Here is a 25,318-nt window from a genome sequence, read left to right on the forward strand (position 1 = left end):
GTCTCCTGGGCTCAAGCAATCCTCTGGCCTCAGCCTCCTGAGTAGCTGGGACTATTGGCACACACCACCATGCCTGCTAATTTTTATTTTAATTTTTTTTTTTAGTAGAGATGGGGTCTTGCTGTGTTGTGCAGGCTGGTCTCAAACTGCTGAGCTCAAGTGATCCTCCTACCTTGGCCTCCCAAAGTGTTGGCATTACAGGCATAAGCCACCATGCCCAGCCAGTCTCAGTTTCTTCATCTGTAAAAGGATACGATTAAAATTTACCTTGTGGAACTGTTATAAAGGAGAAATGAGATATAAATATGAGGTCTTAATATATCATGTGGCATACAGTAAGTGCTTAATATATGAGTATGTATATATGACTCTGTATTTTATTTTTGTGACCGTACAAATAAATATATAGGTACCATACTACACCTGCCTTTGTAAATTGGAAACTCGGAATGAAGAGACATATGTGCTTAGAAATACTTAAGATCAAAAGTGTTCATTATATAATTTAAAAAAGAATAAAGAGAAAAAAACCCCATTGTTTCAATATAATAGAGTGCCTTGATGGGATGCTCAATATAGTTCCAAGACTTTATATCTATTAACCCATCCAATCCTAAAACAATCCTTAATAATGCTGTTATTCCTGTTTCACAGATGAGGCACAGACAGGTTAAGTAACCTGCCCAATGCTACACAGCTAACAAGTGAGAGAGGAATCAAATCCAAGCAGTGTAGACAGAGAGTCTGTGCTTTTTTTTTTTTTTTTTGAGATGGAGTTTCACTCTTGTTCACTCTTGTTGCCCAGGCTGGAGTGCAATGGTGCAATCTTGGCTCACCTCCACCTCCCAGGTTCAAAGGACTCTCCTTGCCTCAGCCTCCTGAGTAGCTGGGATTACAGGCATGCGCCACCATGCCTGGCCAATTTTATATTTTTAGCAGAGATGGGGTTTCTCCATGTTGGTCAGGCTGGTCTTGAACTCCTGACCTCAGGTGGTCTGCCAGCCTCAGCCTCCCAAAGTGTTGGGATTACAGGCGTGAGCCACCGCACCCGGCCGAGAGTCTGTGCTTTTTAACCATGGTGAGGGTTGCAGGGGAAGCTCAAGTGAGCCTCAGCTGCAATTATGGGCATCTCTGGATCTGTACTGTTAATATATGAGCTATATGGAAATGTAATTAGATGAAATGAAACATTCAGTTCCTTGGTTGCACTAGCCACATTTAAAGTGTTCAACAGCCACATGTGGAGAGTGGCTACCATGTTGGGCAGCATAGACATAGAACACTTCCATCATCACAGAAAGTTCTACTAGACAGTACTGTTCTAGATAATTCTAGGAAGTATTAGCCAAACATAAGACACGAACTCAGCTGTCACTGCATGGATTTTTAATTAAATACCACTTCATAATGTTATTCGCACCTAGTACTTTTTTTTTTTTTTTAAATAAGACATGCCATAAGTCGTGAAGTTAACAAAATATAAGCATCTGCACAGAATATATTCTAAAGTGACTTCATTTACACCGCTTCTCAGAGAAACACACAAGTAACCTTTTGTCTGCCTATCAGCCAGCGTTGAAACAGCTTTGGAATTCACATGGAAGGCTGCCGGGCTGGTTCCCCAACACTAGCCTGATGGAGTCCTGTATCAGCACTGCGCCGTCAAACTGGCTGGTTTCCACTAGAAAAGCAATGGAGAGTCAGCTCTCCCTTCTTTACCCAGCGTTCAACTCCACACTGAAAAAACTGCATAACCTGAACCCTGCCGTGATGGCAACTGAAGTTTAAACCCAAGTTTGGTGACCTTGCTTTAGGTACCTGGGCTGCTCAGAAGGAGACCGAGGTGTGATATTTAACATTGCTTGCAACATTCAAGAGGGCTTGGGGACGTCAGAGCCATGAGTAACAATAACGAACCAGGGCTATGAGTGGAATCCTGATGTACCCCTTCCCCATCCTAACAGCCAGTGCTGCATATGGCCATCAGCAGACAGTCCATTTATACCACGGGACAAAGACTGGGAGGAACCAGCCCAAGACAGATGATGGCTCCACACCCACTGTGCTTCCTGACTACTCAAGTGACCTACGTGTGGCTTCCACTCAGGAAACCACCACTTAACTTTTTGCTCAGCCCTTTCGTGGCTCAGGTTGGTGGGATGACACCACTGCCCCAAACCTGAAGGCAAGGGAGCTTCCCAGGCCTCAGCAGCAGTTCCTGGGTGGCACTGTCCCCATGAGCTGCAGCAGACCTGAAATTATAATGCACTTTTATTCACTCATCTCAAGAAAGCTGGCTGGCCCAAGGCTAAAAGGCCCATACCAAAAAAAAAAAAAAAAAGGGAAGGAGGGAGGCAGAGTAAGTTTGGGAGCATATATATGCCCAAATTATTACTGATCACCTGGGTTTGACACATCTAAATAGCCTCCCTGCTCACCTTCTCTTTCTCCCTCCTGCCTCCACTCCCAGCTTTAGAAAAATCATTTGGGAAAGGAGGAATATATAAATAGCAGTGAAACCTGATTTTAATTTCCGCTTTTTGTTTTTTGTTCTTGTGGGCTTGGAGAAGGTAACTTATTCCCCCTTCTGATCCTTCCTCCACACTGAACAAGCCCTCCTTTTCAATCGGTGCTGGTCCTGCCCTTCTCTTCCTCATGAACCATCAATGGCTCCCATGTCCTCTTGGATACACTTTAAACTCCTTAGCCGGGTATTCAAGACCCTCCATGATTCGGCCTCCACTGCTTATCTTTTTTTTTTTTGAGACGTGGTCTCATTGTCACCCAGGTTGGAGTGCAGTAGCATGATCATGGCTCACTGTAGCCTTGGCTTTCTGGGCTCTAGCGATCCTCCCACCTCAGCCTCCTGAGTAGCTGGGATCACAGGCATGCACCACCACACCCAACTAATTTTTTTTTTTTAATTTTTAGCAGAGATGAGGTCTTGCTATGTTGCCCAGGCTGATATAAAACTCCTGGGCTCAAGTGATCCTCCAGCTTTGGCCTCCCAAAGTGCTGGGATTACAGGCATGAGCCACTGTGCCCAGCTTCCACTACTTAGCTTTGAGACTTGTCTCCCACCACCTTCCCTGGCTTTCCTTTCTTTGCCCTTACCTCTGTGCCTTTGCAAATGCTGGCCCCTCTGCCTCGGGGTGATCACCCTATTTTATATGCTTTATACAAATCTTAGATTTGCCACCCATCTATGAGTGGGGCCAAAATCATCTCCACTTCTGAATACCCCTTTGGGCTCAGGGTCCGACCTTTAGCAGGGTCTCCATGATGGTCATTTTCTGTGGCTCACCACCGCACTTCACACCCATCAGAGATTCCTGGGTATTTGTGCCTCCCTCTGCTGGCCTGGAGGGCGGGAACTATGTCTTATCTTTGTAGCCTGGGTCTTCCAAATGCTTAGCACACAGTAAATGCCTTATAAATATTGTTGAATTGAGTTGATACTCATCCTAAGGGAAAGGAGCCCACTGCCCGTTGCCGCCTTAGGCAGTTAAGACCACACAATACAGAAGTGGTTAAGACGCAATACAGAAGTGGTTATCACAGACAACAGATGTCAGTTTTTGAAGTCAAGATACTAAATCAGTATTAAGCACAATCCATAAAGATAAATGATCTATCACACTGGTCTATCAACACTGTTATCATGCCTATTAAAGGCTGTCTAGGGAAGTGGTGAGTGTAGCTCTAAGTAGGGAAGTGGTGAGTGTAGCTCTAAGTAGTATTCATCGGATGGAGAAATGCCACAGATCCTATGGGGAGTATTTAACCTTCCAAAAGAACCCTAGGGAGGAAATTTTCTAGCAAGACTGCATGGGGCCCTGGGGGTTTTAGCAGAACATCTTTGTAAATTCTTAGGCTTTCCAGATGTGAAATCTCGGGATTGCAGCATTGCATCAGAATCACTGGTGGTACCAGTTAAGAATGCAGGCCCGTGGGCCCCACTCCAGTCCCACTTAACAGTGTCTGCAGTTGGGGTGCAGGAATCTGCATTTTACATACACTTCTAGGGGATCCTTATGCCCATTAAAGTTTGCAAACCTTTATCTGCCCCTCTTAAAGTATACCTTCAGTCTAGGGGAAGACAGTCACATATGCGACCAGGAAGAAAGCAACAGCCCTGTTTTTGAGAATGCTTGCTTCTCCCAGACATATATGCGTGGGGATGAGGACCCAGAGGTTCTCTATTGACTTCAAGGAAATTAACCAGTAACTCAAGCTTGGCTTGTGGCTCTGTAATGGAGAGACAGAGGACAGGTGAAGAGGCTGTCTCTGAAATGAGCATCCCCATCTTTCCAGGGGTCTCTGGTATGCAGGAAAAAAGTAACACATACAATGGCCAGATTTTCTACCTATCCTTTTTTAAGTGGTGCAATCACCTTTTGTAAGAGTCAGGGGAACTTTTCTTCCTTAATGGGCTGAAGCATCATCACCCTCTCCTATCCTCCATATTCTTCCCCTTCTCTTAACCTCCTAATTCCTTTGGTGGAGGAGGCGGACAAACAAGTAGTCCTCACAGGACCAAAACCAAATTCGTTTTCAGAGTAGATCCAATTTGAACATATCAAGCACATCTTCCCTAGAAGGGCACAGATGACTGGAAGGCAGATGTACATTTCTGAAAACACAAATATCAGAACCTCCCACCCAGGGTTGGCCCAGCCTGCCATGTGAAGGCAACGCGAGTGCTATCACAGATACGGCATCAGGAGTGTCGGGGTGAGATCAGGCATGCACGTGAGGTGGAGGAAGACGAGATTTAGAGGTGTCCGGCCTTTCGCAGGATTTGAGAATTAACAGCAGACTCTCTGTCTTGTCTTAGCTCTGAAGGATACAGCATCCTTTGGTCACTGTCAGAGGAAGCTCAGTTACCATCCTCAAGGATGGTAGAAAGGCTTTCCAAATCCCCCTGGGCTAACCCAGGCAGAGGCTGGATTCTATCCCACCCGCCTGGAATAATGCTTCCATCCCCCCACTCTCATCATCTGAAATTTCCAAGACCAAGATAACACATCCTTTCCCAGAGACAAAGGCTTTTTGAGATCATCATCCATAGAGTTCTCAGTTAAAAACAAAATGAGACTTGAAAGGCAAGTTTTACGATTCAGGGTTGAACCACTGTCAGCCTGGCAGGGACAGTTATAAACAGAGGGAGGCGAGTCTCACTCCTTCTTGGTGTGCTCTAGGACTCGGTAGGGGACCCCAGAGGCACTTCTGGAGCCGTGCTCTTCTTGCATGACTGGCAGTGTGGCAGGAGCGTAGATCTCAGAAATGTTGTCATTGTTTTCCAGAGCCCCATAGGAAAAAGAAGCTTTGAGTTCAGGCTGGACAGTCATCCCTTTATCGTGCATGTTCTGCATACCTGAAATGAAATCCATTTTCCCCAAATCATTATGTGGTAAGAGGGCCAAGGAGGCCGCATCTCCCTCTATCCCATCACAGACTAATTATAGTGCTCAGCAGCTAATCATGTGCATTGTCAATTTCCTGAATGCTTTAGATTTAAAAGAGAACACCCACAAATATACACTGCAACTATTACGGTTGCTAAGCAACAAGGGATGAATCTTCAGGAAATATGCACACAGACCAGCTGCTGTCAGGAGGAACCCTCAGTTGGCCTAAAGTGAGGTGGGAATGTCGGTGTGGGCCCCAGGTGGAATGGAACTAGCACTGTGCTTTGAACGTGGTAGATGCCAATGCTTCACTGCTGAATTAAATCAGGATCCAGGAAACTTTGTTACGCTGTCGAGGAAAGAGGGTAATTTTTGTGTCGTGGGCACCTGAAGGTGACAGATGCATCCTGATGCCCAGAGGGAGCATCTTGGCCTTTAACTTTAAATTCCCTGGTCCACATATAGGGGAAGGTGAGATTTGCTTATTATTACTTCTGGGTACTTTGACAAGGGATTCCTACTCACATTTGAGGGCAAAGCCTTTAATCTTTAATTCCTTTACCTTTGTCCTACAATTCCCCTAGTCAAGTGAGGAGGGGTGCGGTTTGTTTGTTTATTTATTTATTTATTGAGACAGGGTCTTGCTCTGTCGCCCAGGCTGGAGTGCAGTGGAGCGATCTTGGCTCACTGCAGCCTCAACCTCTGGGGCTCCAGCGATCCTCCCACATCAGCCTCCTGAGTGGCTGGTACTACAGGTGCATGCCACCATGCCCGGCTAATTTTTTGTGTTTTTTTTTTTTTTTTTTTTTTTTGGTAGAGATGGGGTTTCACCATGTTGCCCAGGCTGGTCTCAAACTTCTGGGCTGAAGTGATCCACCTGCCCCGCCTCCCAAAGTGTTGGGATTACAGGTGTGAGCCATTTCACCAGGCCGGTTACTTTTGAGGCCAACTTTTCCCGCCAGGGAATTAAGACTTCAGATTCTGCCTTCAGGCCGAGTCATAAGAAATTGAATGCAATGAAACTATGATGATAATAACAGCTGACATCTAACTGTTTAATATGCCCTGGGCACTGGGCTAAAGCACTTTCTTTTTTGAGGTAGAGTCTATGTTTTCCAGGCTAGTCTTGAATACCTGGGGCTCAAATGATTCTCCTGCCTCAGTCACCCAAGTAGCTGGGATTACAGGTGTGAGCTACAACACCTGACTGGGCTAAGCACTTTAAATAGTAACAGTAACAACAATAGCAATGACAATGGCTTATGTGTATTGAGTATTTAATTGGTGGCAGATACTGTTCCAAATAGTTATAAAGTTCTATCTCATTTGATCCTCAGGATGACTAATAACGAAAATGAAGCAGCAGAAATGAAGCATGTAATTTGTCTGGGATCACACAGCTAGTAAGAGGCAGTGCCAGGGTCCAAACTCGGGGGTTTCAACTCGAAGTCCATACTCTTTTTTTTTTGTGTGTGAGACGGAGTCTCGCTCTGTCACCCAGACCCAGGCTGGAGTGCAGTGGCGTGATCTCAGCTCACTGCAAGCTCCACCTCCTGGGTTCACACCATTCTCCTGCCTCAGCCTCCTGAGTAGCTAAGACTACAGGCGCCCGCCACCACGCCCAGCTAATTTTTTTTTGTATTTTTAGTAAAGACGGGGTTTCACCGTGTTAGCCAGGATGGTCTCGATCTCCTGACCTCGTGATCCGCCCGCCTCAGCCTCCCAAAGTGCTGGGATTACAGGCGTGAGCCACCGTGCCCGGCCGGAAGTCCATACTCTTAACTGAATGCTGTGTGGCTTCCCTATATACCTGCACTTAATCCCTAAACAATCCTATGACAGAGATGAACTACTGTCCTCATTTTCTGGATAAGAAGAGATTCAGAGAGGTGAATAACTTGCCCAAGGTCACACAGCTAATGAGAGACCAAGGTGGGATCTGCCACCAGAGACCGAGGTGGGATCTGCAGTGCTCTTACCCACTCTGCAAATGGCCTGGGAAGACCCAGTCCGTGAAAGGCCCTTTGGCTCCCTATTGCATAAGACTTAACTGATGGTTCTTTGAAGGGCACAGTTTAAGAGTCTGTGGTTTGGATTTTGGGGGAGGGCAGAAGAGGGAAGTGGAAGAGCTGAGGAGGTGCCTGTCCTCAGGGAAGAGAGCTGGCTTAACAGGCCTGGTTTACCTTTTGGATTTTGTCAATGCCCTCCAGCCAAAGACCAATAGGAATACACCTATAGTCTAATAAATATGGGTTTATTGACACATTGCAATGAGAGAGGTGTACATGGCGGGGAACCATGAACCATCTAAGAGGGGGTTAGAAAGGAGTTATTGGGGGGGTTGGCTTGGACTAGGTGATTTTTGGGGAGGGTTCAAGGAAGTGAGGCTTTGCTTTGGGTTGGATGCTGTCAGGAAGCAGGGCTAATTCCATAATTGGAGATCTTAGCTTTTACCTAGAAGATGCCTAGATTGAAGCTAAAGCTGTGCCTGGTAAAGAAGTGGCAGTCTCTCACATTAGCAAGGTCAGAGGGATGTTTGGTGTTTTTCATGATTTGGACAATGTCCATTTTTTGTCTGTGTTTAGACAGGCTAGCAGAGTAGTCCTGTTTGTGTTCTTTTATTTATTTATTTATTTTTAATTTTAGGAAAAAAAACCCTTTTCTTCCCATTCCACCTGCTTGTGTCCTGATCCATCACAGCTGCAGAGTGGCCTTGTCTGCTGCTGATGTTCTGTGAAATTGTTTCTGTTCAACAGGAAAGGGCCAAGGCCTGGCTGAGAGTGCCAGGCTAGTTCCTGGAGGTCAGGCGCTGTTTCTCGTTCTCATTTTTAAGAAGTCTTTCAGGTGCTTGAATTACTCAAAGGCCTCCAAATTGTGATGTGGTAAATTTCTGGAATTTGAATACCTCTTGAACAGCAGTTGTCTGTTGTGAAGACATGAATCTAGGTAGACAAAAGGCAAGATCCTAATGCTGACCAGGGAAACCAAGTGGCTGGAAAAGCACCTCTGTTTAGACTGAGACTGTTCAGCAGTTTTATTCTGCATGTTCTACCTGCCTCCAGGTCAAACAAGTGTGTGAAACTTCCAAAGGTTTTTAAAGCAAAAGGGAAGTGAAACCAAATATAACCAGGCATCTACCATGTCCCAGACACCGTGCAAGAGACCTTTACACATGTGACCACTAGCCTGAAAGAAGGAATCCCGGTTACAAGTGAGGATGAGAGGCCTTGGGAGGTCACACAGCAGGAAGGTGGTAGAGCTGGGATTTGAATCCAGGTCATCTGAACTCCAAGCCCACGCTCTTCGCAGTACAGAACACCTACAATCGGAAGTGTCCTGACAAGCCGCTGCAAGGGCAGGGTCTCCCTGATTCAACAGCTGACTTCCCACTGATCACAAGGTACAAAGAAAAAGCTGAGAGCCACACCCACAAACAGACAACAGAATGTTGCTATCTAAGACTACCTTAGGTTACCTTCTATTTTCCACCAGAAAATACATCCATCTATATATATATATATATACACACACACAAATACTGATATTGATATATACACATAGTTTATAAACACACAAACACACGTTTACATACACATACTTGCACACACAGAGTTGACACCTCACCTATCTGGAATTCAGCTATCCAGCGCCCTCATCTATCCGGAACACAGCCGAGAAACAAGGAAGTTAGCAAAAAAGGAATCTGAGCAGCCAGATTAGACGTTTAAAAAGTTCATGCACCAAAGCTCATGCACTTAATTCCTAGGAGAAATCTTAGGCCCCCAACTCAGAGCTCCTTAATTTTGATTTTATTTGTAATTTGAACAAGCTGGGTTGAAGGAGCACATTGACATTGAGTTGCTATACTCAGGCAGGCTGGCTACAGCAAGAAGGACAGACAACAGCTTAATAACGAGAGAGGAGGAACTAATATAAAAAGTAGACACATAAACCCTGGGGCCATTTAATGTAGGGGCACACCAGTCAACCCTGAGAACACACCTGCATCACAGCGTTACAGCATGAAAACCTCTCGAGTAAGCAGTCCTCTAGACCATCAATGTGTTTATATTTTGTTCATGAGATTGTGTTAATGAAGGACAGGAGATTACGTTTTAGAGAGAGTTCCACCTTGTATAAATAAAATTAAAATGTTGAGTTAAGTGTGAAAGCTAATGGTCACCAGCAACCTACAGAGTTTAGGTCAGCAAATCTGAGGTTGGTCCAATGTCTTAACTTTTCTAATCCGAATTCCTTTAGGCTAGACAGGCACTCTCCAGTCCTCCACAGGTCCCACCACTCCTGCTGGGCAGTATTGGGCTGATTCACATGCTTATGTTACTGTCAGGGCTTACAGACATTTACATTTGTGTTTCTCGGTATGAATCCTTAGCTCGCTAGGAAATTAGGCTTTCCAGAATGATCCACTCCCTTGTGGCATTCAGGGAGTGAGATTATAATATTTTAATTTCATTCCACTCATTCTCCTTCCCCTCTCTAATCATTTCATCCCAACTAGATGAATGGATTTTTCCATTTGCAGGCATGAAGCCTGGGGCTGCAGATCCTAATTATATTGAGTATGAATCAGAATTTTATTTAAAAGATCCCCAAATAGACACAGAACTGGCAAGATGTGCTCAAAACCAACCGAGGTGCCTCAGCCATTGCCTACCCTTTTGCACAAAATTAAAAAGAAAAGAAAAGAAAAGAAAAAAGACAGTGAGAGAACAGTCACACAATCAAGGCACAGCACAGCAGTTGGTTGTCTCTTTTTAAACAGGAAGTAGCAGTCATTCTACATGGATGGTCAGCTAGACCCACGGGGCTTTAACCTTACCCGGCATGGCATCCATGGAAATATAGGGCTCAAATGGAATGGCCTTCTTCCTGTTACGTGTGATTAAGAAGACGCCCAAGAACGCGATGAGGCACCTGAGGAATGGAGATAAGATAGGAAGAGAAATAAGGCCAGGAGCAAGGTCGGGGAGGGACACTTTCAGGCTCAGGTGATGGAAAGAGGTAAAAAGGCTTGCAGGCTGAGGAGGAGGGCTCACTGCCCAAGCAGCCCTGAGAGGCTGCCAGCCTGGGATCAGCAGGGGCAGATGTAAGTTGAATAACAATAGCTGGAGTGGCCTCACATGCCCTACACTCTCCATGAGCTGTAATCAGAATAAATTAGACTCTTCTGGGCGAGCTTCTCATGGCTCTTCACTTCCATTCAAAAAGGATTCTCGGAAGCTTGCCTTTTAAAACATTTTCTTAAATTGAAGTCATTCATTTCAATCACTACTGAAGTATAGATAGTAAAAATCAATAAAAATTGGAGAGTCCCTGTACTCCTGGTCTCACTTGGCCAGGTAGGTGTATAGCCTTCCAGGTTATTTTTTGTTTTGTTTTGTTTTTTTCCCTTTTTCCTACAGCTTACATAAACAAGCATACTTTCTAAACATTAAGGTATAATTTATAAGCAGCAAAATGCACAAAGCCTAGATGTCTAGCTGAATGAATTTTACTTGTGAAATCATCAACCAGGTCAAGACAGAAAATACGTCCATCCCACTCAGAAAGTTTTCCTGGGCCCCTTTCCATTTCATGCCAGCCCTTCCCCAGAGGTAACTACTATCTTGACTTCTCCCACCATGGATGAAATTAGTCTGTTTTTTAATTCATGTAAGTTAAATCATACAGTATGTACTCTTTTATGTCTAGTTTCTTTCATTTGATAAAATGTTAAGATTCATCTTCTTTTTTTATTTTTTTATTTTGATTTTTTTTTGAGATGGAGTCTCGCTCTGTTGCCCAGGCTGGAGTCCAGTGGCACGATCTCGGCTCACTGCAACCTCCACCTCCCAGGTTCAAGCGATCCTCCTGCCTCAGCCCCCGTAGTACCTGGGATTACAGGCATGCGCCACCATGTCAGGCTAATTTTTGTATTTTTAGTAGAGATGGAGTTTTGCCATGTTGGCCAGGCTGGTCTCGAACTCCTGATCTCTGGTGATCCACCCGCCTCAGCCTCCCAAAGTGCTGGGATTACAGGCATGAGCCACCGTGCCTGGCCAAGATTCATCTTCTTTACTGTATGTATTAGTAGTTCATTATTTTTCTTTTTCTTTTTTTGAGACTGAGTCTTGCTCTGTCGCCCAGGCGGAGTGCAGTGGTGCGATCTCGGCTCACTGCAACCTCTGCCTCTGGGGTTCAATCGATTCTCCTGCCTCAGCCTCCTGAGTAGCTGGGATTACAGGCGCGAGCCACCAAGCCTGGCTAATTTTTGTATTTTTAGTAGAGACAGGGTTTTGCCATTTTGGCCAGGCTGGTCTCGAACTCCTGACCTCAAGTGATCCACCCGCCTTGGCCTCCTAAAGTGCTGGGATTACAGGCGTGAGCCACTGCACCTGGCCTACAGCTCATTATTTTTAATTGTTGCGTAGAACCCATTGTCTGAATATACCATGTTTTTCCTACTCTCCTGTTGGTAGACATTTGGGTTGTTTCCAATTTAGACCTATTATGAATAAAGCTACTATATAAATACTCATGTGAGAGTCATTTTGTCAACAGATGCTGATATGGTTTGGCTGTTTCCCCACCCAAATCTCATCTTGAATTGTAGTTCCCACAATCCCCATGTGTCATGGGAGGGACCTGCTGGGAGCTAACTGAATCATGGGGGCAGTTACCCCCATGCTGTTCTCATGATAGTGAGTGAGTTCTCACGAGATCTGATGGTTTTATAAGGGCTTTTCCCCCTTTGCTTGGCACTTCTCTCCTTCCTGCTGCCATGTGAAGAAGGACGTGTTTGCTTCCCCTTCTGCAATGACTGTAAGTTTCCTGAGGCCTCCCCAGTCATGCTGAACTGTGAGTCAATTAAATCTCTTTCCTTTATAAATTACCCAGTCTCGGGTATGTCTTTATTAGCAGCATGAGAATGGACTAATACAGATGTACTCTTTCTTTTGGGTAAAAAATCTAGAAGTGAAATTGCTGGATCATAGGGTAAGGCCACTTTTTTTTTTTTTTTTCTTTTTCAGACAGACTTATGCTCTCATTGTCCAGGCTGGAGTGCAATGGCATGATCTCGGCTCACTGCAACCTCCACCTCCCAGGTTCAAGCGATTCTCCTGCCTCAGCCTCCCGAGTAGCTGGGATTACAGGTGCCTGCCACTACGCCTGGCTAATTTTTTTGTATTTTTAGTACAGACAGGGTTTCAGCACGTTGGCCAGGCTAGACTCAAACTCCTGACCTCAGGTGATCCACCTGCCTCAGCCTCCCAAAGTGCTGGAATTATAGGCGTGAGCCACTGTACCCGGCCAAGGCCACATTTTTAAAAGTTTGTGATTTTTTTTTTTTTTTTGAGACGGACGGAGTTTTGTTCTTGTTGCCCAGGCTGGACTGCAATGGTGCGATCTTGGGTCACCACAACCTCTGCCTCCCGGGTTCAAGCGATTCTCCTGCCTCAGCCTCCTGAGTAGCTGGGATTACAGGTATGCACCATCACGCCTGGCTAATTTTTGTACTTCTAGTAGAGACGGGGTTTCTCCATGTTGGTCAGGCTGGTCTCGAACTCCCAACCTCGGGTAATCTGCCTGCCTTGGCCTCCCAAAGTGCTGGGATTACAGGTGTGAGCCACCTCGCCCAGCCTGTGATTTTTTTTTTTTGATGAATGTGTTCTAGACATGGTTCTGTGTCAGCACCTACAGACTGGCCTCAAGTTTTCAAAATGGCAGCATGGCATGCTATTATCTGGATATGGCATAATTTTTTAACGCTTGTATTCTACTACTGAGCATTTCTATTGTTTTCAATTGTTTGCTTATACAACTAATTTAAAAATTAATAAATAGCCTCATACATGTGTCTTTGCATCCCTGTTGAAGCATTTTTCCAAGATAAATGATTAGAATGGAATACTGTATCAAAAAGTATGCTTGTTTGGATTTTTTGTTGCTGTTGTTAAATTTTCCTCCCACATTCAAGTATGCTAACAGTGTGGTAATAGGCTGGCCTCCTCATCCTCTTGCCAGTGTGGAATACTATTAATCCTGTTAGTTTTTGCAAAATGATGATATCTCATGTAGCTTCAATATGTATTTCTTAGATCCGAGGTGCGGTTGAGAGACTTTTCATGTGTCAAAATGTGATATTTGAGAAATGCCAAAGAGATTAGAGTCCAAAAGAGAAGGGGAAGATAAAGCCCTTAGAGGAATAAAACGCTCACCTCTGGGGACAAAGCTCCAAAACCCCACAGCTCCTCTGACTCTAAAGGATGGGGCGGCTATAGCAATAAGGGAGAGAGAGGGGCAACCTACTTGGAATTCTACACACAACGTTTTGGGGCCGGCAAGCGGGACAGAACTCACCCCAGGGCAAACATGCAGATGTGCAGCACGTCCTCCCCGATGAAGTCCAGGTAAAATATTGCACCTGCAGCAGCAAATCATAGAAAATATCGCTGAGCTGTTTTCAAATCACCGATCTGCCAGTCTGTCTAGGATTTGGCTAAGCTCTCTTCCATTTAGGAAACCAAAATGATCAAAACTTATTATGACTCTGCCTTACAAGAAGAAAGGAATAAAAGCCATTTAGGGGATCAGGTTGTCAACTTTTTTCCACCTTAGGCCCCTCTGATCTCCATGTTGTTTTTTAACTTTTATTGGGGGATAATATTAGACTCACAAAAATGGTGTAGAGTCCCCATGCACCCTTCCTCCAGCTTTCCCCAGTCATATCTTCCATAACCACAGTGCATAATCAAAGCAGGGAAACAACAATGAACACTTACTAACCAAACCACAGACCCTATTTACCAGTTTGTGCCTACAATCGTCTCCCCTCCATGTTTCTTAAGATAGATAAACAAGGCTTTGTGCTTATGTTGTTAGAGCTTTCTAACCTCGTGTGGCCAGTAAATCCTGTCTGCGGGTCTACTCCTATGGTATGGGAGTGGGGTGGGCCTACTGCCCCTGCCCTGAGCCAGCCTTTGTCGGGAATCGTCTCACCCACACAGGCCTCCAGCTGTATTCCTGAGCTCCTGATTCCCTGCCTTGACTTCTGTTCTCACCCAACCATGGTGTTTGTGATTCCTTTCAACCTTGACTGGACTTCACACTTCTTGACCAAGCTTCTTGACCCTGACTTAGCTTATGGCTTCTGGCTGCTCTGGGTCAATGCCTCACGGCCCCTGGTGTTGCTCACAGCATGGGCCCTGGAAGCTGCGCACCTTGCATGTTCCTCCTGTGTAGACAGGAACTGGGGCACCACTTGTCTTAAGCGTTGGCAGAGCATAGGGCTTTGCAGCCAGGCTTTCATCAAAGGAAAGCACTTAGTTCTTATTGGATTTTTTACTCTGAAGATTTTAGTCACCTATTATGCCATTTAAACAAACAAACAGCTTTATATAATTGCAGCCTCTGAGGCCACTACAGAAAGAAAATGAAAAAAAACAATTAGAGGTGAAATAGAGGAAAAGAGGGCAGTAATGCTAATGATCACTTATTGAGCATCGATGATGTTGCAGTGCTATGCATATTCATAATCTCTAAAATTATATAGAAGAGATCTGTGGTCACTTAGCCAGTAGGGGTTGCGGAGCTAGAAGATAGCAAAACTTGTTAAAAGTACACACAGTATGGCGTAGGGCACATTTGGATCATACCCATTACAATTCTAGGAGGTAAGTGTTATCACTCCCATTTTATGAATGTGGAGCTGAGGCTCAGAGAGGTTAAGTGACGTAGGCAGAGCTGATGTGCGTCTGTGCTGGGATACAAGCCCGGGTCTCTCTGTCTGGAAATCCTGCACATTCTCCATGAACCCATAAATCACTCTACGGGAAGAACAAGTCAGCAGAATCAGCCTCCCTCTGCCCTGGGATAATACCCTGCTGCTAAAGTAGAAGACAGAAATCTAGCAATGGGTCACCCTTACCTGCTGTGATAGCAATGGTTGTGGATAGAATGTAGCCCACACTGGCAATCAAAGAGGAGTCGTACATCTGTGAGGCTTGACTCAAAAACCTTCAACACAAAAGCACTCCAGTCAGTGGGCTGTGGAGATGTTGGAAAGGCTAAGAGCTGACAACAGTAGAGTTTGATTTGAAATATGAAGATGATACATTTAGGAACGTTCCTTGGGTTTCTAATAATGCCACCCTCATGTTACAGGGCACCGTGTATCCCTGGTCTGGGGTCCATGCTTGATTCCCACTCTTCCCCTAGACACACAGCTAAGGCCCATCCCCATTTCCCAATTGAGCCATGCCATCATGGTCTCACACCTTTGGCCGCACGGCTCCTGTCACCTGAAATGCCCTTCTCCTCACCCCCCGTATCCCCACCCCACTAAAAAGAGCCATTCCTGCATCTCTTATACCCCTGCCCCCAGAAACTCTTATAGCACTAATCACGTTCTGCCTAGTGTCATAATTATTCTTTTAAACAAAATTTCTTTTTAATTTGAAAATAATGTGATCACTGAAATAAATATAGGAAAAAGAGAAAAAGAGTCCCTCCTAATCACTCCATCTATGATAAACAATACCCTTGTTTTGGAAGATATTCTTTGCCCTTTCTCTGCATGGTTGCTTACGCCATGCTCACCACTCAATTGCTTTTATTTTTTTACTTCGCTTTGTGGCCTAGGCTGGAGTGCAGTGGCACAATGACAGCTCACCACAGCCTCTAACTACTGGGCTCAAATGCTCCTGCCTCAGCCTCCTGAGTAGCTGGGATTACAGGTTGAGCCACTGCATGCAGCTTGGCTGTACTAGTTTGTTCACTGGCTGTCCCCCAGCCAGGGCTGTGAATGCCTGAGGGCAGTGAGTGACTACCTCATCATCTCTGTGTGCTGAGCACCCTCAGTGGGCTGCACTGGCTAGGGAATGAGTAGCTCCTTAGGAGGTGGGCGGTGGCATCTGAGCCATGTTTGTGACACCTGGAGTGCTCAGCACAGGGCCTTTGACTGGCAGGGGCTCCCAGGTGATGACTGGAATTGTTGTAGTGGGACCAAAAATAATAACCAAAATAACAATAGCAAGGCCAATAATCATAGAAGCAGCTCATGTTTACCGGGCATTTCCCTAGAGACGTTCTCCTAAGAGCTTCATGTGATTCTCTTAGGTAGGGACTATTGTTCTCATTAGCAGGTGAAGAATCTGAGTCTTGGAGAAGCTCAGTAGGCGACAGCAGAGCAGAGCGGTGAGGGCATGGGCTGGGGAGCCAGACACCTGAGTTCAGATCTCAGCTCCGCCACTTCCTAGCCTCTTACCCTCTCTGCCTCAGTTCCTCATATGCAAAATGGGGATTATATCCTCTACATCAAAGGAGTGTTGTAAGGACCAAATGAGCTGGTTCCATAAAGCACTGAGAAAAGAGCTGGGCTCACACCGGGCCAGCAGCAGCTGCTCCTATGGTCCCTGGAGGCCATGTAGCTGGTGGACCTTGAGTCTGAGCCTGAGCTTCTCAGGCTGAATCAGCCTCGTGCGCTGCTGAGTCCTGTGTACCTACACAGGTTTTGTCACCTACAAGATTCCTAGAGCCTCTCCTCCTCCCAGGCCCTCTGTTGGGCTCCAGGACTCAGACGCAAATGAGACACAGGCCCTGCCCACAGGCTGCTGCCTTTTATTTAACTTCATGCTTAGAAAGAGGAGGAGGCACTTTGCCTTCCACTCAGGAAGATTTGGAGGTGATATACTGAAGGCAAGAAATGACAATTTTTCTTTCCAACCCAGCAGACAAGCAGGTGCCTCCTAGGGATGGCCATGCTTCCGAGGCCCCTGAGACGATCATCTGCCCCGGAGAAGATGGGAAGTAAGGCTGCCTCCAACCACAAATTTCTCACATTCTGGCCAGGCGTTGTGGCTCATGCCTGTAATCCCAGTACTTTGAGAGGCCAAGGTGGGCGGATCACTTGAGGTTAGGAGTTTGAGACCAGCATGGCCCACGAAGTGAAATCCCGTCTCTACTAAAAATACAAAAATTAGCCGGGTGTGGTGGCACACACCTGTAGTCCCAGCTACTTGGGAGGCTGAGGCAGGAGAATCGCTTGAACCCCAGAGGCAGAGGTTACAGTGAGTGAGATGGCTCCACTGCACTCCAGCCTGGGCAACAGAGTGAGACTCCATCTCAAAAACAAAACAAAACAAAACAAACAAAATTATCACATTCTGAGGGAGTGGGGAAAAATCCATCCACTGCTGGCTTCGTATTTCTTTCTTTTTTCTATTCTTGTGTCTCAGCTTCCTGAGTAGCTAGGACTACAGGCATGTGCCATCACGCCTAGCCAATTTTTTTTTTTTTTGTATTTTTAGTAAAGATGGGGTTTCACCATGTTGGCCAGGCTAGTCTCAAACTCTTGGCCTCAAGTGACCCACCCATCTTATCCTCCCAAAGAGCTGGGATTACAGGCGTGGGTCACCGTGCCTGGCCTGGTTTCGTCTTTTAAGCGGCAGGTGTCCCTCCAGGTGACAACTCAGCAAATTAGCAGCTCCTGTCTCCACGCTGGATGCCAGGCCCTGGGGCATGTTCTGGCCTCCTTGGGGCTTCACAGCATACGTCATCAGGCCCCCAAAAGAGAAGTGGCCCGAATGGCGGGGCCCAGCAGGAAAAGGATTTGTAACTCACGCAGCCTGATAGACGGCGGTTGCCACCATGCACACGAACATCACGTAGAAGATGGGGTAGTCAAGCTGCAGGTTCCCTTGAATGGACAAGACAAGCATCCCAGCCACGGCCTTGACTGTCACTACTGTCATGGAGCCTGCAGACAGGAGACAAGGGCGAGTGGGGAGCCTCAGGGAAATGCAGAGTTAGGTCCAGAAAGCCAGTCTATAACCCCAAAGGGCTTGGGGAGACAGAGGGGAGGGAACAGGAACAGAGTCAAGCCGGCGGTTTGCACGGTGACAGATGCTGTTTGCACTGGGTCTCGTGTGCACCTCTCCCATGGACTCCCATGCTCTGTGCTGACTACACCCTAAAGCAGGGAGGAAAGCCAACCCCCTGCAGGTAATCCTAGATGTCACTTCTAAACTGCCAAGCATGGGCAGTAAGTTCAGTTCTCTGAGGTCTGGAGTGCCCAGCACTGTGGCCAAAAGGATCCGAGTGGATCAATGAACCTACCAGTCTCATGGCAACCACAAGAAAAACATGTGGTGTGTAAACAGCTTAGGAGTTGTTGGGTTTTTTAGTGCTCAGTCACTTGTATTTTTTGTTGTTGTTGTATTTTTTTTTTCCTTTTTGTGGAGAACAGGGTCTCGCTATATTGCTCAGGCAGGTCTTGAACTCTTGGGCTCAAGCTACCCTCCCACCTCTGCCTCCCTAAGAGCTGGGATTACAGGTGTGAGCCACCACGCCCAGCTGGTCACTTGTATTTTTAAAAACATTTCTCCAGTGTTTGGGAATGCACACCCCTGTGCATATGTGCAAACATTTCCAATATGTGTGTACCTATTTTCAAATTAGTCATGTGACCCTGAACTTAAATGGTAGGCAAGTTATAAAATTTGTACAGGAATATAATTTAAAAGGCAGAGAAAAAATGATTGAAGTTCTAATATTCTCTCTGTGTACCCTGCGAAGCATCCTGCTCACCTCCCTGTGGAGACCCTCGCTCTACCCTACTGTTCAGAAATGTCTTCTAACTGCAGACTGTCAGACTGCCCTGCCAAACAGGAGTTAGAGACAGCCCCCAAGAGTGGTCCAGGTGAAGCCCCTGGTCCCAGCTGCTGTGCTTTGCTTTCCTATTCTTCAGCTTTGGTTTATTTCGCTTTCTCCTGCCAACACCCCCAACACGCAGTGTCTCTCGGGCTCCTCACCCATTAGGCTACAGTTTCCAAACGTCAGCAACCACTTAAGCACTTGTCATCAGGGAGTCCTCCTTAGTCAGAAGGGGATCGGCCAATGGCCTCAGAACCTTCTGGCCTTCCTACATAAGAGGAGAGGATGTTTCAGTGCCATGATCCTTCCCACTTTGAAAGACAAAGTCACCAAGGAATGAAAGACTGATTCATGCTACGTGGGTGAACCTCAGAATCATCATGCTCAGTGAAAGAAGTCAGTCACATCAGGCCGCAAAGCATATGACTTTATTTATGAAGGTGTTCAAAAAGGCAAATCTACAGGGACAGAAGGTAGCTTAGTGGTTGCCTGGAGCTGGAAAGAGGGGAACAGGGAGTGACTGCTAATGGGCACAGGATTTCTTTTGGGGGTGACAAAATGTTCTAAAATTAGATTAGGATGATGGTTTCACAACTCTATGAAATACTAAAAACCACTGAATTGTATACTTTAAACAGGTGAACTTCATGGTATGTAAATTATATCTCAACAGAGCTGTTAAAAAATTAATGAAACCCCGTCTTCGGTGACAGGTATCTATTTGGTTGATGGCTTGTGGTAGTGGTAGGGCACACAGTAGGAAGGTTGGAAGAAAAATGCACATATTAGGCACCTGTGCACATGTCATTTAACCCCCACTCCCTTCCATGACTTGGATGTTCTCACAGGCCCCCCCTTTAGAGAAATGGACAGTGTGGCTTAAGGAGGGAGGGTCACTAGCCTGGGCCACACAAGAGCAGCGCGGTAGCAGGCTTCACCAGCCCTGACACCAGCCTGCTCCTCTGCCTCTGTCTGCTTCTCCTTCTCAGGAAGGATGGATTCCCCACAGCTCTATTTAGCTATCAAATTATACGCAGTTCTAGCCAGGCACAGTGGCTAATGCCTGTAATCCTCGCACTTTGGGAGGCCAAGGCAGAGGGATCACTTAAGGCCAGGAGGTCAAGGCTGCAGAGAGCTAAGATTGTACCACTGCACTCCAGCCTGGGTGATTGTACCACTGCACTCCAGCCTGGGTGACAGAGCAAGACTGTCTCAAAAAAAAAAAAAAAGGAAAAATTAATATGCAGTTCTAGCCTCAAGCTGATTCAGGAGCTATCTCTTCCACAGCATCCATCCCTCTAAAAGGAAAAGAAAAAATAGACGACAAAATCTAGTTTTACCTTTGAATCAGAATGAATTCCTAAGCTGTGATAGGTTTCACATGGATCTTTTCAGGGCTCAATCGCTGGGGCATGCTCTACTACTACCATCTCTGAAACAACATAACTCACCTCATCCTCACTCTGCTTTATTCTTCCTCATTGGAATTGTTATTGCCCAAACTTACATAACCTATGAATTTGGCTAGTTGTTTACTGCTATTTTCTCCCTTTAGATTGGAGGCTCCTGGAGCACAGGAGTTTGCCTCCGGTCAGCAGGGACCCAGCTCCCCAGAGCCACTGATGGAGACAGAACAACCTGAGCCAGTCTCAAGCAACTTCTGTGTCCAGCGGCTACAGCTCTGCAAACAAAACCCACATCTCCATTTGGTGCTTCTTGGTGGTGGCAAAACTCAATCATCCAGATGCCAACTTACCGAGTAACGCCACCAAGAGAAGAATCACGACAATGTTGTTGGCATTCTTCTCCTTGTAGAAGTAGAGCAGCAAGCAGAACAGAATGATCTCCACCAGCTGTGGAAGGCAGCAAGCAGGGGGGTCAGTGGGGACCACAGAGGTAAGCGAGACCGGGAGACCCTGGTGGGCTGGGCCATCATCAGAGTCACAGGGTTGAAAGGGAATGACTGAGCTATGATTTGGCATTTCCCAATCTACTGTTAGATGTTCAGGGGAAAAAGGAAACACAGAGTGAATCTCTCTAAACCCTGGCTAGTACTGAGAAGGAATCCCCTGTTGTCCTGAGGCTGAAGCTTTGAGGGTGATGTGCTGCCCTCATATCCACTCTTTCTTGGAGGGCCAAGATTCATCAGGCTGAGATGGTTTCTTCCCACTCCACTGCTCCGTGGGCATCCCCATTAAAACAATGGGTTGGTCCAAGAGGGAGACACTTGTTCACCAAGCTCTTTGGTCAAGAATGCGAGGCCAGGCACGGTGGCTCACACCTGTAACCCTAGCACTTTGGGAGGCCAAGGCCGGTGGATCACCTGAAGTCAGGAGTTCGAGACCAGCCTGGCCAACATGGTGAAAACCGGTCTCTACTAAAAATACAAAAAAAAAAAAAATTAGCCGGGCGTGGTGGCATCTGCCTATAATCCCAGCTACCCAGGAAGCTGAGGCAGAAGAATTGCCGAGATCGTGCCACTGCACTCCATCCTGGGAGACACAGCGAGGCTCCATCTCAAAAAAATAAATAAATACATAAATAAAGAATATGAGGATATACTCCCTGTGCTCCCAGCCAAGCTTCCAGTGTGAAGCTTAACAGAGTAGAATGAGGAAGGCATTTGGAGTCAGGGAGACCTGGGTTTGAACTTGGATCTGCCTCTAAACTAGTTGTGTGGCCTTGGGTAAGTCACTTAACTTCTCTAAACTTTCGTTAACCCTCTGTGAAGTAGGGTTAAGAATTCTTTTTATGGGCCCATAATCATAGCTTACGCTAAATGACATCTCCTTGTACGCCAGGCAGTGTTCTAAGCATTTTATCTACATTAAACTCACTAAATCAGCACAATAACTCTACGAAGCAGGCACTACCACGATGGCATGGCACAGAGGAATTTAAACCTGGACAGTCTGGCTCCCAGGCCCATGTACTTTCCTGCTAGGCCACACTGTCTGGTGCTATATCAGTAGAAACTTAACCATTAGACGATGGCAAGTCCGAGTTTGAGAAGCTCCCCCTCCTTGCATCAACAACTTTTCCTTTCTGCCCCTTAAAAGCCCAGATATTTGCTAACACTTTCCCAAGAAGTTAAGCCAGCCCTAGCGCCCAGTGCAACTAAAGCAGAAAACTTTGACAACAGCTTAGTCCCATTTGCCTATCCCAAACCCCTTATCAAAGCTGATTTAGTATAAAAAAAACACAGAAACATTAATGGGCATTTTGAAACATTTAAAACATTCCTTCTAATTAGAGACCATAAAACACAGCTGCTTTCATTTCCCCCTGTTTCTTCTTTGTCTTTGTTCCAGTGAATCCATATTTTATCGAGTTGTCATTATAGTGAATGCACAATTTTGTACTGGGCTGTTTTTAGTTACCATAAACAATCTTCATGTTTTGTGAAGTTGTCATAATTATCTTTAATTGCTGCAGAATACTTCCTCAAGTGGATGTGCCATCAATCATCAACATTCCCAACCACTGTGCCTGCATTTGAGGGGTCCCAATTTTTCAGCCATTCTCCATGATTCTTTTTTTCTTTTTCTTTTTTTGAGACAGGGTCTCACTGTGTCACTCAGGCTGGAGTGCAGTACTTTGATCATGGCTCACTGCAGCTTTGACCTCCAGGGCTCAAAGCTATCCTCCCACCTTAGACTCCTTAGTAGCTGGTACTATACGCATGCGCCACCACATCCGGCTAATTTTTACTTTTTTTTTCCAAATAGAGATGGGGTTTTGCCACATTGCCCACACTGGTCTCAAGTTCCTGGGCTCAAGCAATCCTCTTGCCTCGGCCTCCCAAAGTGCTGGGATTACAGGTGTGAGCCACCACACGTGGCCCATTCTCCATGATTCTAAAATGAACACTGGAATAGCACTGGACATTATATCATGAGATGGCTGTGCATATGTGGTGCCTCCCAACAGTCCGTGAGTTCTGTGGGCATGTCTCATTTATTTTTTATAATCATAGTGTCTAGCACATAGCAGACGCTCAATAAATATTGACTGAATTTGGTTTGGCCAAATCTCTCCAGCTGGCAGCACTGCCTCCCAGTCATGATGAACTAAGACAACAGAATCATTCACTGAGCATCTACCACCTTCTGGGTGACTTAAATGCTACTTCCTGGATCTCCCAATAGCAATTCTAAGTCCAGAGATTCTTGCCACTTTACAGAGAGGGAAACAGAGAAGGAAAGCGACTTGGCTAAGGCCACACAGCACTTAGGAAGTCTTGGGCTTCAATCCTCTGAGTGAAAGGCCTGTTCTGGCGTAAAGCTTTGCCCAAGGAGGCGGTCTTTTGCTCTGTCACCAACTACATGCTGGGGCTGGCTGCCAGTTGGGAAATGACACAGCCCCCATTTCAGGGGAAGTGATCCTCTGCCTTGTGGATAATCTGAGGAAAAAAGGATGTTCCAGGGCCTCTAGACTCAATCAGAGACCAGGCTGTTTATGTCAGAGGAAAACAGTGAATACCTTTGTCGGCAGGCCACGGGGAAGGAAGATGGCACCTGAGGCCAGGTGGGCCCGGCCTTCAAATCCAACTCTGCTTTTATGGACTCTGAGCAGGTCAGCTAACCCCTCAGAGCCCTGATTTTCTCATCCATAAAATGGGAAGAACATTTACTTTATAGGGTTAAGAGAATCTGAGATGATATATAAAAATGTGTTTAGCACAGTGCAGGGCATGGAACAAGAACGTACCAGTAGCTTTATCACATACTTTAGATGTTTTCCTTAATCAGTTGATTTATAGACTTAAAATGGGATAGAACTGGGGCAGAGGACTGAGCTCTGGCGGAGGGGTTAGGAGACAAAATTTCCCGTGTCTCCTGGGCTTCTATCAGCAGTGTGATACTGGGGAAAAAAAATAAAATAACATTCTTAAATGGTTTACAGTTTTAACTTTTTCTTCCCCTTACCATAAAAGTTTGAAATGGTTACTGTAGACATTTTGGACAATTTATAAAGATGAAGAGGAAATAAGAACTGAGTCATAACACTATCTTCCAGAGCCAACTACTGATGGAATTTGCTTTCCCATCCAGGCCTTCATAGATATATTACATGACTATATACCTATACATGCCTCTAAAAAATAAAACTGACATCATAATGGTTTTGATATTACTGTGTGGGGCACAGTGGCAGTTCATTCGTTCTCATTGTGTACGGTCATCCTCTGTGTGAACACAACACAATTTATCCATTCTACTGCTGGAGGGCATTTGAGGAGTCTCCAGCCTGGAGTTATAAAAAATAATATTGCTGTGAACATTCTCGTACATGTCATTTGAGAAACACATGTAGGCATTTCTGTTGAGTATAAAATGAGGGATGGAATTCCTCCATAGGGTATGTGGATGTTCAATTTGGTAGTTAGTGTCAAATGTTTTTCCCAAGTGGCTGTACCAATTTACACTCCCACCAGTAGAGTTTTGATATTACATAAATGAAACAAGCATTTCGCCATGAGCTGTTCACTCTCCAGAAGTACGGTCTTTCATGCTGGTAAAATGAGCCACAACTCACGGAATCCCCTATTGCTGGGTATTCACGTTTCTGGTTTCTAGGACTTGATCTCCCTCCTGCCATCTCAGGGGGAAGGATTGGAGGCTTCTCTTACCATGTACAAAAGGAAAGGCCAGCTCACGAGGTGCCTGGTGACATTCTCGCCTGTCATCTTCTCGTGACTGTTGGGTGCGAATGTCACCAGCAGGTAGGTACCCACGACAGCCAAACCACAGCCAACAAAGGATAAGATGTAGCGCCCTGCGGGGAAGAGAGGCTGTCACAGACTCATTGCAACAACAGGCCCAAGATACAGTACACGTTCTCAGCCACGAAAAAATAGGCTTCTCCTGCAACATACCATGACCTGGTATTGTTTGTATTTTTGGTTTTTCTTTACTTTAAAAAATAAATGATTTTCCTTAATTTTGTTAAAAAAACACTTAATGTAAAAAAAATAAAAAACTTTAACGAAGTATAACATGCATACAAAAAGTGCTTGAGGAATTCTCCCAAAGTGAACACACTCATGAAACCAGGTCCCAGATGGAGAAAGAGAACATTAGCCAGATACTGAAATTTCTCATTTGTGAAATTGATCACTAGACCCTACCCTTTCAATTGCTAGACCCCACTCTCAGGGTTACACTATCTTGACCTGTAACAGCACTGATGGCTTTGCCTGGCTTTGTGCTTTATATGAATGGAATCTACAGTGTGATCTCTTTTGTCTGTAT

The 25,318-nt window shown here is 45.7% G+C and overlaps 1 protein-coding gene across 4 annotated transcripts in view; it reads right to left on the bottom strand.

Moving 5' to 3' along the window:
- Positions 1–1,366: 1,366 nt before the first annotated feature.
- Positions 1,367–25,318, bottom strand: part of NIPAL3 (NIPA like domain containing 3) — a 57,565-nt gene continuing 33,613 nt past the window's right edge. For 2 of the 4 annotated variants that reach the window (XM_054500278.2, XM_054500257.2), the window contains exons 5-11: positions 24,697–24,842; positions 20,821–20,917; positions 18,033–18,168; positions 15,340–15,428; positions 13,773–13,836; positions 10,252–10,346; positions 1,367–5,377 (exon numbers count right to left, since the gene is read on the bottom strand). In XM_054500278.2, coding sequence (XP_054356253.1) covers positions 5,178–5,377; positions 10,252–10,346; positions 13,773–13,836; positions 15,340–15,428; positions 18,033–18,168; positions 20,821–20,917; positions 24,697–24,842 — 827 coding nt within the window. In that variant the 3' untranslated portion in view covers positions 1,367–5,177. Of the gene's footprint in view, positions 5,378–7,651; positions 8,354–10,251; positions 10,347–13,772; positions 13,837–15,339; positions 15,429–18,032; positions 18,169–19,472; positions 20,363–20,820; positions 20,918–24,696; positions 24,843–25,318 lie in introns of those variants that run through there. The other 2 variants (XM_054500267.2, XM_063658443.1) reach the window with 2 other exon arrangements.

Source organism: Pongo pygmaeus, chromosome 1 (assembly GCF_028885625.2).
Source record: "Pongo pygmaeus isolate AG05252 chromosome 1, NHGRI_mPonPyg2-v2.0_pri, whole genome shotgun sequence".
NCBI lineage: Eukaryota > Metazoa > Chordata > Mammalia > Primates > Hominidae > Pongo > Pongo pygmaeus.